Source organism: Triturus cristatus, chromosome 5_2 (assembly GCF_964204655.1).
Source record: "Triturus cristatus chromosome 5_2, aTriCri1.1, whole genome shotgun sequence".
NCBI lineage: Eukaryota > Metazoa > Chordata > Amphibia > Caudata > Salamandridae > Triturus > Triturus cristatus.
Genome location: NC_140588.1, coordinates 1076728091 through 1076741360, shown reverse-complemented (window position 1 = coordinate 1076741360; position 13270 = coordinate 1076728091). Strand labels below are relative to the sequence as shown.

Below are 13270 nucleotides of genomic sequence, written 5' to 3'. Positions count from 1 at the left end.
GCGTTTTTATATAGCGCGGACTTTACCCGAAGGTGTCAGAGCGCTTCACAATAGGAGCAGTAATGATACACAAGGAGAAAAATTACAAGTGAGCATGTTACAAAATGAAACGGTACGTTACATGAGGCAATAGTGACAATTGTGCAAGTATCAAGAGCAAACAAAATACAAGAGGTAGCAAACAATACGTTACAAAAGGAAAAAGTGACGTGTGCAGGTTAAAAGAGCATATAGGGTACACGTAGAGGTAAAAAAAAATTCAATAAATGGCAGATACTCAAAACACTAAAACAAGTTACGTTACATGAGGCAGTGGTGGCCGTTGTGCATGTATCAAAAGCACACAAAATACTGTGTTGCTGAAATAATCGAGCGCCCGCCGCAAAAGTGAAAGTAAATTTGTGGCGCGGCGGAGTGGCGCGCGCGCGCGCGCTTGGCGGGGGCGGTGGACTGCATTACAGGCGGGGGAGCGGACCCTTTGAAGTTTGATGCCGAGGGCGCCAGTGGTCTGAAGCGCTTCCCAAAAGCGGATTGCATGGCAGCACGATGCGCGTGATTGTGCGCGTGCTCGCCATGCAATCCGCTTTTCGGAGCACTTTTGGGAGCCCCTTACTATAGTCTCGCTCTGCGATCGCTTGCGCGATAGCAAGGCGAGACCTAAAAGACCACAAGGAATTGACACCAGCCTGCCCTAATATGTACCTGTGTTGCCACATCATGGCTGGCTGGAGCTATGACTGAATTCATATGGCACCACCTGGTGGAGCTGCAGAGCTATTGTTTTTTTTGTTTATATTTTTTTTACATTTTTTTTTTTTTTAACTTGTTCGATACAGTTAAACATCGGTAGTAGCTTTAATCTTGAGATACATACTTGGGCACACAAAGGTATTATAGGCTAGTCCGATGTACATTTATAGCTGCAGTCTCTCGCAGTTGTGTTAACGAGTCAATGTAGTTCCTACATAGTGCATGGGTGCTGTGAGGCTGGGTTTTCCTAGCCTGCTGAGAGGAAGTGACGGGGCTTAGTCTATTTCTGCAGAGCTGTTGCTATGCAAACTTTTCTATATCTGGTGTGGCAACTGGAAAGCTATTCACGAGGTGCAATATCTCAGATGAAATAGTATCCACCAGAAATATTAGTGTTGCAGGTTACTTTTTTTAATTTTTTTTAATTGAAGAACAAGTACAAAGGGAATTCCAGGTTTGGTCTTCAAGTTTTATTGTCCGTGAGCTGCATCAGTGTGCTTTAAGACTGGATGGGCTCTTCTTTGAACAGGATATAATGGACTTAGTTGAAATGCGCTCTGTCTATCCAATTTCGCCGTATTTGTGGCAGTTAATGTTGGTGGTTCGATACAGATATGCAAGAGGGCTTTGTGAAGAAACCTCTTTAGAACAATAGTGCCCACTATTTTTATTGGTAGTCGGATGTATCTATAGATATGTCATGATCTCATTAAGAGTTATGTACAGTTTAAAGGTTTGTCACGGTTGGGTGGCTTTCAGCCTCTGTATTCCTGCAGGATCACTCCAGATGTGGATGCCATGGTGCCATCCTAGTTGGACCAATGAGTAGTAATGAGAATGTAAGGTCGAGGAGGGGCAGTAATAAGATCTGTTGGGAAGTTGTTATAGTAAAACAAGGATGTTATTTTGCTGTTGGCCCCAAGTATTATCATACTCCTACCCATTTAATATCGGTTTTGTCTATTATCGTAGTCAACGTTTTTGTAACCTTGGAATGAGTAGGATGTCTTCCATTTTCTGTTTTTGAGAACTATTGTGTTTCTCATGGAACAATCAGTGAGATGGTTGTTTTAAAATGACCTCATTCATTTCTGGTTGAGCAATCCTTGCTCAAGTGCAATTTATTCTATATTTTGCAATGCTAAGGAGTTGGGTAGATTAATAGAATGAAGTGCAACATTTTAAAAGGTTCAAAATATATAATCTTTACAATGGTTTCTGGTTGGAAATATGCACTTCAAATCACTTCACAATACCAGGGTTTAATTTAGGGTGCTCAATATAACCTTTTTATTATAAGTGGCCACATTAACAAAATTGAGAAGAATTCCCAGAGTCACTGTTCTTTGGATTGAATATTGATGCTTGTCCAATGAGATGCCTCCAAGTGACTCTAGTCTCCCAGGAGCGATCCTAAATAGTCATCCAGATCGTTCAGTTTTATTACATTTGCTGATATTAATCTCTAGTTTTTTTAGTCTTCCTAAAGTTTAAGTTTCACATCAATTTCATGATCACTAATTCATCTTTGCACTTAAAATCTCATTTTCTGTAGTCACTCTGATAAGCCATTTGCTCTCCTTAGACCTCAATGCAGGTGTCCTTTTCAGCTTCTTTTGTGCTTGTGGAGCTACTCAAAAGCACAGAAGATAAATTGCTCCTGATACAAAGGATTTTTGCTCATATGGTCCACTAGTGCGACTTCCTGATCTGATGTGGATATTTCTGTAATGTTCCTGGATTCTCTTTTAATGAATGCGTAGTGCTGCCAATATGCAAGCTTTCAAAGACCGGGCATCATACACCAGGTATGTGATTTGCAAATATAACCATTCCTTTGTTGTATTGGCTGTTAAGTGAGGTTTTATTTTCTCCTGGTTTTCCAGTTGAACAAAGTGAAGCAACATTTTGTTTTCTTACTGTACGCTTGCTTTGTTTGTGTCACAATACTCTGATAGGCAAAGTAAATCTCTACAGTTGGGTGCCCTATGTATTATTCCTGTTTAATGGATGGTCTTGTTCAACGGGTCCAAACACTGGGGTTCTCCTTTGAGTTTCCAGTAATAGTCCTTCACTAAATCTGGTTCTAGACCTGGTTGGTTGTTCTGACCTTCCTTTGTGCAGCTACTTTGAGAACTTTGTATCTTTGGTCAACATGTTTTGCAGGATTCTACTAATATTTTTCTTCAAAGAATTTTGGTTCACTGCAGTGTTTCAGACTGTGAATTCACCTTTTGGTATGTTACTGATCTTGTCAGATGAGGCAACTCTCAATTCATACTGATTTGGGCTGCTGTAGGTTTGTGATGTAGCTTGGAGCTTAGTTTGTCATTAGCGATATAATGTCCAGATCTAAGAATTGTACTTTCGTTAGAGATCAGGTTGGTAAGCATTATTTTAAAGCCTTTGTTATTGATTTTGTTTGTGAAGTCTCTTAATTCTGTTGTGACGCCGAGCCATATTACGAACATCATTGAATATGCCCCGGGATTTAAAATGAGGAATGTACTTAGCAAAGGAGGCCTCCGGAAGCCAACGACTTGCGGAGGGGTGGGGGAGGGGGGGGTGCTGGATGTTGGAATAGTATAATTCACTATTCCAACTCCAGTCTATGCGTACACTAGGGAAGGTGTTGAATTTTAAATCCAACCATCCCCCCCCCGCAAGTTGTTGTTCCGACTTGCGGAGTAATTGTATGCGGAATCACAACGCGGTCGTAACGACTGCGTTGTAATTCCCTTCGTTGAAACTGTTTCGGGGTAAACGTTGTTTACCCTCCTACAGATATGGTCCATGTATAATGGAAGTTTGTTCATTTGAGGTTGTCATTAGAAGAAATTGTTTAAATCTGGTCACACAGTCTACCCAAGTCTGTATCCGTTTTTCCGGGCAATGTTCCACCCAACATTCTTTAGCTTTCTGTGTATTCCTGTTCTTTCAAATTCTTTGGTAATGTTTGTTTCTGTATTTATTTTTGATAATCCTCCGAGTTTTCAGTTATAGCTGTGAAGAACAAGGCTATTGTGTTACTGGTCTCGAAGACTGTGGTTAAAGTGGATTTTGGTCTTGCGGAAAAAGGGTCTATTCCAGTGCTCTCTTGAACGAGATATTATCCATAAAATCTGTTTGAGTATGTATCAAGTGCACATCCAATTCTGTGCTATGAAATACTTCATAGTGAAATCTATTGGCTGGAAACTTGTATCTTTGGATTAGTCTTAAAGTGCATGGCGTTTTAGATGCATGTAAATTGAAAGTGGATTTCTACTGGCTGGACAAAAGAGCAGTCCTCTATCCAATAATACTACTATAGTGGAAAGATGTACTACTTGTAACCTCATCGTTATTTTTTCCACTTCTTGATGTTTCTTCCAGACACTTGTCTCTGCCACTTTCTGACCCTCTTCCTGTCTTGCTCATGGTATCTGTGGGTCGTTTCTGTTTTCTTGTCTGCCCTATAGTGTTTGTGCTTTTCCTGCTCTTACTTTTGACCTAGCCCAAAAAGCAATTCATTAGTGTTCAAGCAACTTTTAGATTGGTGGCTTTAAGTCTTACATTGGTGCCTCTGTGCCAAGTTATTTTGTCTTTAATCTATATCGTCTGATTGTATTTTATTGCAAAGACGCATGCAGTCCTGAGCTCTAATGGTCCTGGTTCTCTTTTGGTGATTTCTTCCTTCTACTCTGCTAGGACATTAAAAAAACACGCACACAATTCTTGTTTGTGGCCTCAGTCTGTCTGGCTGATCAGTGAATCTGCTACTGCTTTGTGTTTTAAGGTCTTTTTCATGCATTGAGTAATTGTCCAGTCTGATTGCTTGACTCCTTTTGTTGATTTTTCCCTTGTTTTTTATTCTTACAAGATCTGTAGTTTCAGCAGAAGGTAAAATAAGATCTAGGCTGCTCTAGGTATTCGTTTGGATTCTGATTGTTTTTCACTTGTGATTTGCTGCCCTTTTGATTATTGAGTCTTTCTAAAGTTAAAAACCCAGTCTGTGATCAAGAATCGTATCCATCCAGCACATTTGTTGGACAAGCTGGGTGAAGTGTTTCTGTTGAGACGGAGTTCATCTGGTCTGGCAGTTACCACTACACCTACTGCTGTGTTTTTTTGTTGTTTCTTAGCCTTTCTGTAAAACAACCACTGCCTTTATTTGGTATTAGTTTAAAATGTGAGGAATCTGTGGTTAGAAGTATTTCTCAGAAGAATAAGTTGCTTATGTTTGGATTGGATTTGTCTGGTAGACACTGCCTGACCACCTTACTGTTCTGTGGGTAGAAATAAAGCTGGATGTTAGCTAGTGCCAGTGAAAGATCATTTGTTTGCTTAGCCCTGCATCTTTTGGATGTGAAATGTCTGATTAATGTCACCGCAGTGTACGAGGTTGGCATATTTATCCATGTATGCCATGTGTGGTGGTTGAGTCACAACAGATGTACAATGCTACCTGATGGTGTGCTGGAACCATTGCAAGACTTTGCTGTCCCAGTCTGATATCTGGGGAGATTTACAAGGTGTGAATCTCTGGTTGGGTCGAGTATCCATCAGAACATTACTGACCCTATTCTTCTGATGGATAATTCTAGCCCCAGATTTGTTATTAAATTCCTGATTGCAGACCTCAGCAGTTTCAATGTGGAAAAGGTTGCATACTCTTTGGACTAGACTGGGAATCTCTAGTTGCCCATGAAAGTGTAATATTAAACAATTGAATTTAAATCTGAATTAACAGCCTTCTCGTTTTACTAAAGATATAACCCTGATTAGATGTTTGTGCGTTGTACCTGTGCACGTAAACCTGCTTTACTGATCAGGAGGAAGCTTGGATTGACCCGCTTTTGGAAAGCAGTAGTTTTCGTGCCACATCAATGGCTGCACTCCCTACTTGGGAGTAAGTATTTGTCTTTCATGGGTTTAAAATATAACGGGGAACCTGCTGCAGCTCTAAAGATGCAAGCAGTAGCTTTTTGAATCGACAGTAAGCAGTCCTCTGGTCAAGCCATGGCAATCCTTATGTATTACGTATTCTGTTGTCTTTTGGGAAAATAAAAATGTACTGTTTAATAGTAACAACTGATAAGTGCTATGAAGCCACTAGAGGGTTATTTGTTTTCCAACCCTTTAGGCGGTGGTGGGTGTAGGGTTAAGGGTCTCTTGCTGAATGAGCGGACTCTTCCTCTGATTGGTCAGTGTCATAGGAAAGGATCCCAGGCTGGTTCTGAAGGGCTTGTGTTGGCAAAATAGGGGAATTGGATAAAGCCAATAGGCGTTTGGACAGTGTGTTGTGCAGGAAGGAGCCAGAGCTGTACTTGGATAGAATCGCGAACCACTGTGGTGTATTAAAAGTTCACATGCTTTCCAAATTTAATGAATGAAGCAACTTTGTCACTCAATCAGATTCGTAAGGTTTTAATAATGTGTTGTGATTTTTTCCCTCCTTCACAGCCTCTGGCATTGCTGGTATTTCTGCAGCCGCAAGAAACGGGCTTTCTGTCAAGCCACCTAGAGTTACTAACCCGAAAAGCCCTGCAAATGAATCCGTGAGCCCAAAGAAGTCAGATGATCAAGCGGTCTCCGAAGGTAATGGTCTATCACTAATCCCTTAAAATGATCCCTCTATTACCCCTGTCCTCCATCACTTTCAATCTTGGTTAGTCGAGGAAGAACATGCCTCATCCTTGGGTTCACTGAAATGGGCTCTTCTGCACTCCTCTTTCTGAGGAGTTCTTATAGCGAGTTGGGGTATTCCCTACACTGAAGAGCAAGCTTTTTAGAAAATAATAAAATACAAAGCTGAAACTGTTGTGTGAAACTGTGCAGTATCCTCCATTGCCCCAGCCCGATTACTGCCCCCTGTTGAAAGGAAGGGTGGCTAGTTACAATGGAGGATCATGGGCTTTAGCGATTCAGGGTAGACCATCCAGACACTGGGGACAGTGTCATTGAATCGGTTTTGCTTTGGTTTGGTCTGGAGAGCTGAACAGAACAGATCCCAGGTTCTAACTAATATTTCCATCTTCCAGTCCTTGGCTAGTGGTAGACCCTGGAGTGTCATTCCGACCGCAGGCCCCCTCTCTTGAAGCAAGAATGGAAACCCTTTTTTTGAGTTTTAACACTTTGTCTGAAAATAAAATACTCATTGATGCAATGTAAAAAGTACTATTAACTTTGTTAAACTGTAATCTGAAGACTTGGTGTTGGGACTGGACTGCCCCTGAATGGGAAACGGGGGTGTTACCCTCATAGTGCCAGACTGCATGTATTTGGTATACTGACTTTTTATTTTATCCCTGACATGTCCGGTTGTGTGTGCAGAGGTCTAGGCCTGTCCCTCACAGAGGGGTGCTAAATTTGTCTTGGGACCTGAAGGAAACTGCAAAGGCTCAAATATACAACAAACATACAAAACTATTTATTAAAAGATGACCTATAACACATACATGATATCAACATACAAAACAAGACCTAAACAAAATTTAAGATTGCATTATAATACATATGATTTGAGATATATACACATTTCTTTTTTCTCAGGCTCTTTCAATCACAGATCTCGGTATAGAATGCATGTTTTTCTTGGTTTAAAAATGAAACGTGACAAATGAGCCTGTGACGCATTTCGGTGGATTGAGATGCTTTAAACTACCACCTTCAGGACATTAAAAAAAAATTGAATCTTAAGATTTTAAACTCCTGTAAAATCCCATTACACAAATATGATTTGCCGGTGTTTGTCCTAACATGAACCCAACACATTACATATATGGTATAACAATATAATGTACAAGGTATTATTTTTTTTTTTCTACAGAAAGCAACATAGTCTAACCTGAAACCATATATCCCTGTAGAGCATCAAAATATACAGTTGAATTATAGAACCAGGGTCAATGCTAATGGGTGTCAATATGACCCATACTGCTCTCAAACTTAGAGTTTAAACCCTAAATGCTTAAAAATAGTTATCTAAATCAGGTTATTGGACTCAACAGTGAAAGGTATGCTTTCTTATGTCGATTAAAACCCATATAAAATATACAGCTTTACCTTCTCGAACTTAGTGGAACACAGGCATCGATGGGAATCTCCTTTGTCTTCTGGAAAACCGGTCAAACCCCAGCTCCAAGCCGGACCCACACTCCTGTCTGCTCCAGGCTGGACTATCAATTTGATGATGAAGTGACTTGATTGCCGAAGGCCTGTTCGGGCCATGATTGCATGTTGATTACCAACCTGCGCAGGGTTGCATCTGCCAAAGTGCTGAATAGATAAGGCCATGTTGGGGACATCTCTGATTTCCATTCAGCTCTCGCATTGATTACAATTGGTGATCATGGGACTGCACCCATAGACAGTCTGGCTGGAAATGCACCATCTCAGTACTGCCGATCTTCAGGAGACTACGAAGTGAAGGCTGTGCGTGTGTGCTGCTGACCATGCCCTTATGCTGATAAAGCTCTACTGATGACTGCTAGTGCCCTGCTATTCTTCTGTGGGTGCTCCCCTGAACCTATCTTGAGAGCTTACCCATCCTATCAAGTGTTAATGCTGCCGCTCTTGGAACTGAATTCACATATGCATTTGGGGTTGATCGCAACTGCATGTGATCCTCATTCAGGCTTTTCCTGAACGTCCCCAAGTGAGAATTGGGAGGCGGGAAAGGGCATGGGAAAGGAGGGGGGTCGGGGGAGACCAAATGTGCTGCTTGAAGTGATGAGTCTGGGCCCTGTCGCCTCTGTTACTGGGTATCCAGGTTTGAATCTCTGCATCGGGTAATCCTGTGATTCTGGGCAAATCACTTAATCTCTGTGCCTACTAAAAAACTTTTTTTTTTTAAAACAGTGCCTGGATACCCTGACGGGTGATTAGCCGTGCTCTGCAAATCAGAATATCCGACAAACACTCGTGCATCCCTTTAACAAGTTCATTGTATTACAACAGCTTGTTTTCAGAGACACCTAGGCTTCGCTAGCTGTCCTCGTACTAGACTGAACAGTGGTATGGTTCGGCTCCGCTGAAACCAAACTTCAGGCCCCAAGTCCAAGGATACTTCTGCTTAGGAGGTCCCTTTAATAGTGGAAGCAAGAAGACTAACCTTTAAAAATGTTGGTTGTATCACATCTGTCATCTGAAATGCTTCACAGTAGGAAAGGGGAGACATTGAGAATTCGGTAACCTTTATCTCTAAATCAAAGATCTTTTAGCTAATGCTTTGAAACAATTTATACTGAAACTAATATTATGATTAGAATTTGATCATGTATAGCTCGTAGCTGCCCTGAAAAAGGGTTTTCTGGCTCTTTGGCGACCGGTAGGGCAGCGAAGAGGACAGATTCAAATTAACCACTTTTCGTAAGAACTTAAAAACTTGTTTAAGATGTGCAGCTTCTCAGGGGCTCTGGGAGAGTATTCCATAACTTGAGGTCCAAATAGTCGAAAAAGCGGCCACCCCTCCGAGCTTGTTTGATTCTGGGGACTGGGAAGAGGGATCAATTGCTTGAGCGTACCGGTCGAGAGTGGTGGTAAGGAACCACCAGCTCATACAGGTACTGTGGACCAGTGTGCAAGTTGGCTTTGTGGATAAAGCAAAGCGCCTTAAACTAGATTCGCTTGTCCACTGCAAGCCAATGCAGGCTGCAGAGGAGGCCAGACGGAGGTATGTTTTGGAAGTCTGAACCAAAGCCTAGCGACATTTCTGGACTACTTGAAGGCCTCTTATAGCTGCTTTATCTGCCCTCTAGATACAGAAGGTTGCTGTAATCCATCCTAGATGGGATCGTGGCCTGATTAACTGTCCTTTGGACTAATGAGGGAAGCATCCACAAGATTGTTTGCAGCCATTTCATTACGAGGCTGCCTTGTACACCCTTGGTTTCATAGATAGTCCAGCCAGAAGCTTAGGTTCTTCACTTTGTGAGTTGGTTCCGGAAGGCCCCCTCAAGTAGCAGGACTGTGAGATCCCCAGAGACGGGGATTCTAGCGGAGTACCATTACCTTGGCCTTATCACGGTTTCATTTTAGAGTTAGTGTTCATCCAGGTGGAGACCAGATCGAGGCAGGAGTTTAGATCTCCAGAGTTGTATGCCTGGTCAGACGACTGGGAAAAGATGATTTGTGTGTCATCTGTAAGGACTGGGTGCGGCCACAGCTTTCCACGAAGTCTGCTACAGATCAGGCTCCTATGTTAAATAACAGTCCGAAGGAGATCAGAGTCCATGGGGTCAGTGACTTCATTCTTGTGAGAGAATTACCTGTGTCCCAGGGATCTCCTTCCCTGGTTAGAGGTTGGAATGGGCTGGTGTTCGGGCTATTGACCTCCTGCTGAGATTTGCCTGCCCGAGGTTAGGTTAAGGAATGCTGGATGTCCGTCATCGTAACAAAGAAACACACAAGGTCCTCGCATTGCGATTGTGACACAAAGGGGATGAAATTATATTGCTGGGGTCTGAGTTCTTGTACCACTTTAAAATGTTTTGGGGCAGTTTTATGTCGTAGAGATTTTGTCGGAGTAAAATGGAGATCGAGCATTTCTGCAGTGCACACTTTATTAATTTAAAGCCACTTTATATTTGGGATTTAAATGTCCATCATACTGCTTCCTCCCGGCCTTTTACAGTCTCATACAGCATTTTACTTTTTCGTTTAAGGCTTCTTTAAACCATGGGGCAGGTGAATGAAGCCTGGATGTGGATTTGAGTTTGGCTGTCAAAATTGCATCCAGACTCTCGAATCCAGATTTCAACCATGGGTTGGTCTAAGTCAACCTTTTGTACCAGACGTGGTGATGAGCTTAGCAAGCGAGTTTTTGTAAGAAGGGATGTCTAGTTTGGAACAATTTCTGGACATTACTTGGGGCCCGGCTGCTGCCAGGGGGATGGGGGGGGGAGGGGGGGCGGGGCTGAAGGTTGATGGGTTATGTGGAAGGGCACTAAAAAGTTGCTTTACCGGAGTAGTGGCACGACCGTCTGAGATCAGATCTATACTATTGGAGAAAATAGGGTCTAAAAGCTGGCCCGCTTTATATGTGGGAGCAGAATTAGTTACGTTGAGGTTCAGGGTGCCCAGGTCTTTTTATAAAAGTCTGGCATAGCTTTTAGACTGAGTCCCCCCCAAGTGAATGTTTAAGTCTCCAAGCCACATGAATCTGGCGCTCTGGAGTATGTAGGGTAAAAAAGTCAGGATTTGTCTAGCACCAATTCCCAGCATAGCCGGGGGGGGGGGGGGGGGGGCTGGGGGCAATAGATTAACATGCTGTAGACCCTAAAATTGGGCATAAGACATTGAAGGATAGTGCTTCGCATGCAAGAAAGGGAAGCTCCTCTATTTTGCACTGCAAGATGTTTTTAAAGATCATGGCTATGCAACATCCTACCTTGTCCCTACGGTCCAGTCTACCTATGCAATAGCTTCGTGGCAATGCGGTGATAGCATCGGGCTGAGTTGCCTCATGTAGCCACGTTTCTATTAGGAGCATGGTATCGGGGGCCTTCTCCTCCAGAAGATCGTAGATGTGTTGCTGATGGCTGTCCAGGGAGCAACAGTTTATAATAAAGCGGGAACCGCTTCTTGCTGTGCTACCCCGAATCGGTTTGTTTAAATGATTTGGATGAATGTACTTTGTTAGGATTGTTTTTCGTTGATTGCCCTCAACCCTAAACATTCAGAACTATAATCTGATCTCTAAAACTAATCCTATACTTTACCTGTAACCCTCACCCATGCTGACCCTAGACATATCCCTCCCCTTTAATGTGAAACTTCCCTGTTGGGACTGAAGATTCCTTCTGCACGGCTCGGAGGCTGCACCCCTGCCTCCAGTTCCTTGCACCGGCTTTGTGTTGGCATTTGCATCACCTACAATCTTACGTGTGTGTTGAGGTCACTCCCCACAGAGTGACCCAGAGTTGAGCACACCAGTTGCACCTTCTTGACTGAACATGATTCACTGGGCTTGTGGTGAAAGCAACTGATTACAGTAGCAGTTCAGTCTTTTTTGCTTGTCACCTGCCAAGGAGAGTTGCCTGCTGGTATGTCCTGTGTTTTTTTTTTTGTTTTTTGTAATTTTATTTTAAAAACATTTGGGGGCGGTGGGTCCTGAGTTAACCTGCCAACTCCTTGTAACCTGGTCATTCGCTCCATCCATTTGCGACATAGATGACTAATATATGTAAGATATAGGATGTGCTTGAGTGTGTGATGCGTAATATGGCTCTGGCAGTCCAGGAATCGATTTTGATTTCCTGCGCTAGAGTGGCACTCACGATGGAGGTTAGCGAAGCCATGCAGCAATGTGAATTGCAGGGCTTCTCCAGAATATACCTGAAGTCCTTTGTAGCGGATAAGGCTCCAGGGTCTGGAGTATAGCCCCTTGCCCCCCCCCCCCCCGCACACAGTGGTGAGACTGTGATGCACTACAGCTGTACTAGTTGGGGAAGAATATGCAGAATGTGAGAACTGCCTCAAGCTGGTCACAGAGCTGCACTTGTGGAATACTAATTCTGTCTTGTATGCAAACTTGGTAAAAAGATGGGGCAGAAACCACCAGTAATTACACTGAGATTCCTGTACCTGAATCTAGGGTCCTGCAGCAGCGGAGACCGAGCAACGTCTGTGCTCCAGGGTTGGGATTGCAGACTGTCAACTCCTTTCAAGTTCAGGAAAAGGAACCCGGAAGTTCTCCAACCTAACAGGGGAAAGCTGCCTTGAGGGACTGAGCTTGACTGATTGGTTAGGATGGGTGCTGGAGGTACCCTGGCAAAAAGATGCTGCTGCCTGGGAAAGAGGACCTGCAAGGAGCTGAGCGAGGAAGAACTAAGTCGCTTTTTGAAACAAAGGGAAGGATCTGCACCCCCAGGCCATTAAGTTGCCTCGCTGCGAAGGCCTGGACCTCCCTGCCTCTCAGGCTGTCCCCGCTGCTGCGGCAATTTGGGAAGGACCTCAAGAACTGTCTCTCTGAACCAGAGACAGATTCCCCTCACGCCCCCCTCTAATTTTTGGTGCCACTCAACTAGGGGTGTACTTTTCAGTTTGGGTGGGTGGCAGGTTAATGTTTAGGGCTCGAGGAAGATTCCCCCTGCATGAAGATCTACTGGACCACAAGCAGAATGAGGTCTCTTCACCCGTGCTTTTGCTGCCACGCCTTTATCAATCAAGGGTGTGCGCACCGGATGCAGAAAAGAAAAACTGCAGCAATGTCTGCTTGGCGGTGCCACGCTCTTCAGAATCCCTCTAGGGCTATGAAGAACCACACCACTTGCAACAATGCAACCCCTGTCTCTAGCCAATAACCTTTAACCCGTCCTGCAAAGGATTGAAAAGACCAATATATTGTGCAAGACACCAGGAAGACAACTATAACCCAGTTGTGATCTTTTAGAGTGGCATTACTTGGCGCAGAGAGCTGAATGTTGCGTTACTGATAACCATACACTTCCTCATGAAAAGCAATAGACTAAGTTAATACTGTACATTGATGCGCATTATTGAATTGCGTTTGAAGTTATTTTGTTTTTTTTAAAAG

At 43.2% G+C, this 13270-nt stretch overlaps 1 protein-coding gene across 7 annotated transcripts in view; it reads left to right on the top strand.

Moving 5' to 3' along the window:
• LOC146829696 (uncharacterized) overlaps positions 1 to 13270 on the top strand; it is a 462485-nt gene that overhangs the window by 267863 nt on the left and 181352 nt on the right. For all 7 annotated transcript variants that reach the window (XM_085608408.1, XM_085608401.1, XM_085608407.1 and 4 more), the window contains one exon: positions 6196 to 6330. In XM_085608408.1, coding sequence (XP_085464534.1) covers positions 6196 to 6330 — 135 coding nt within the window. The remainder of the gene's footprint in view (positions 1 to 6195; positions 6331 to 13270) is intronic.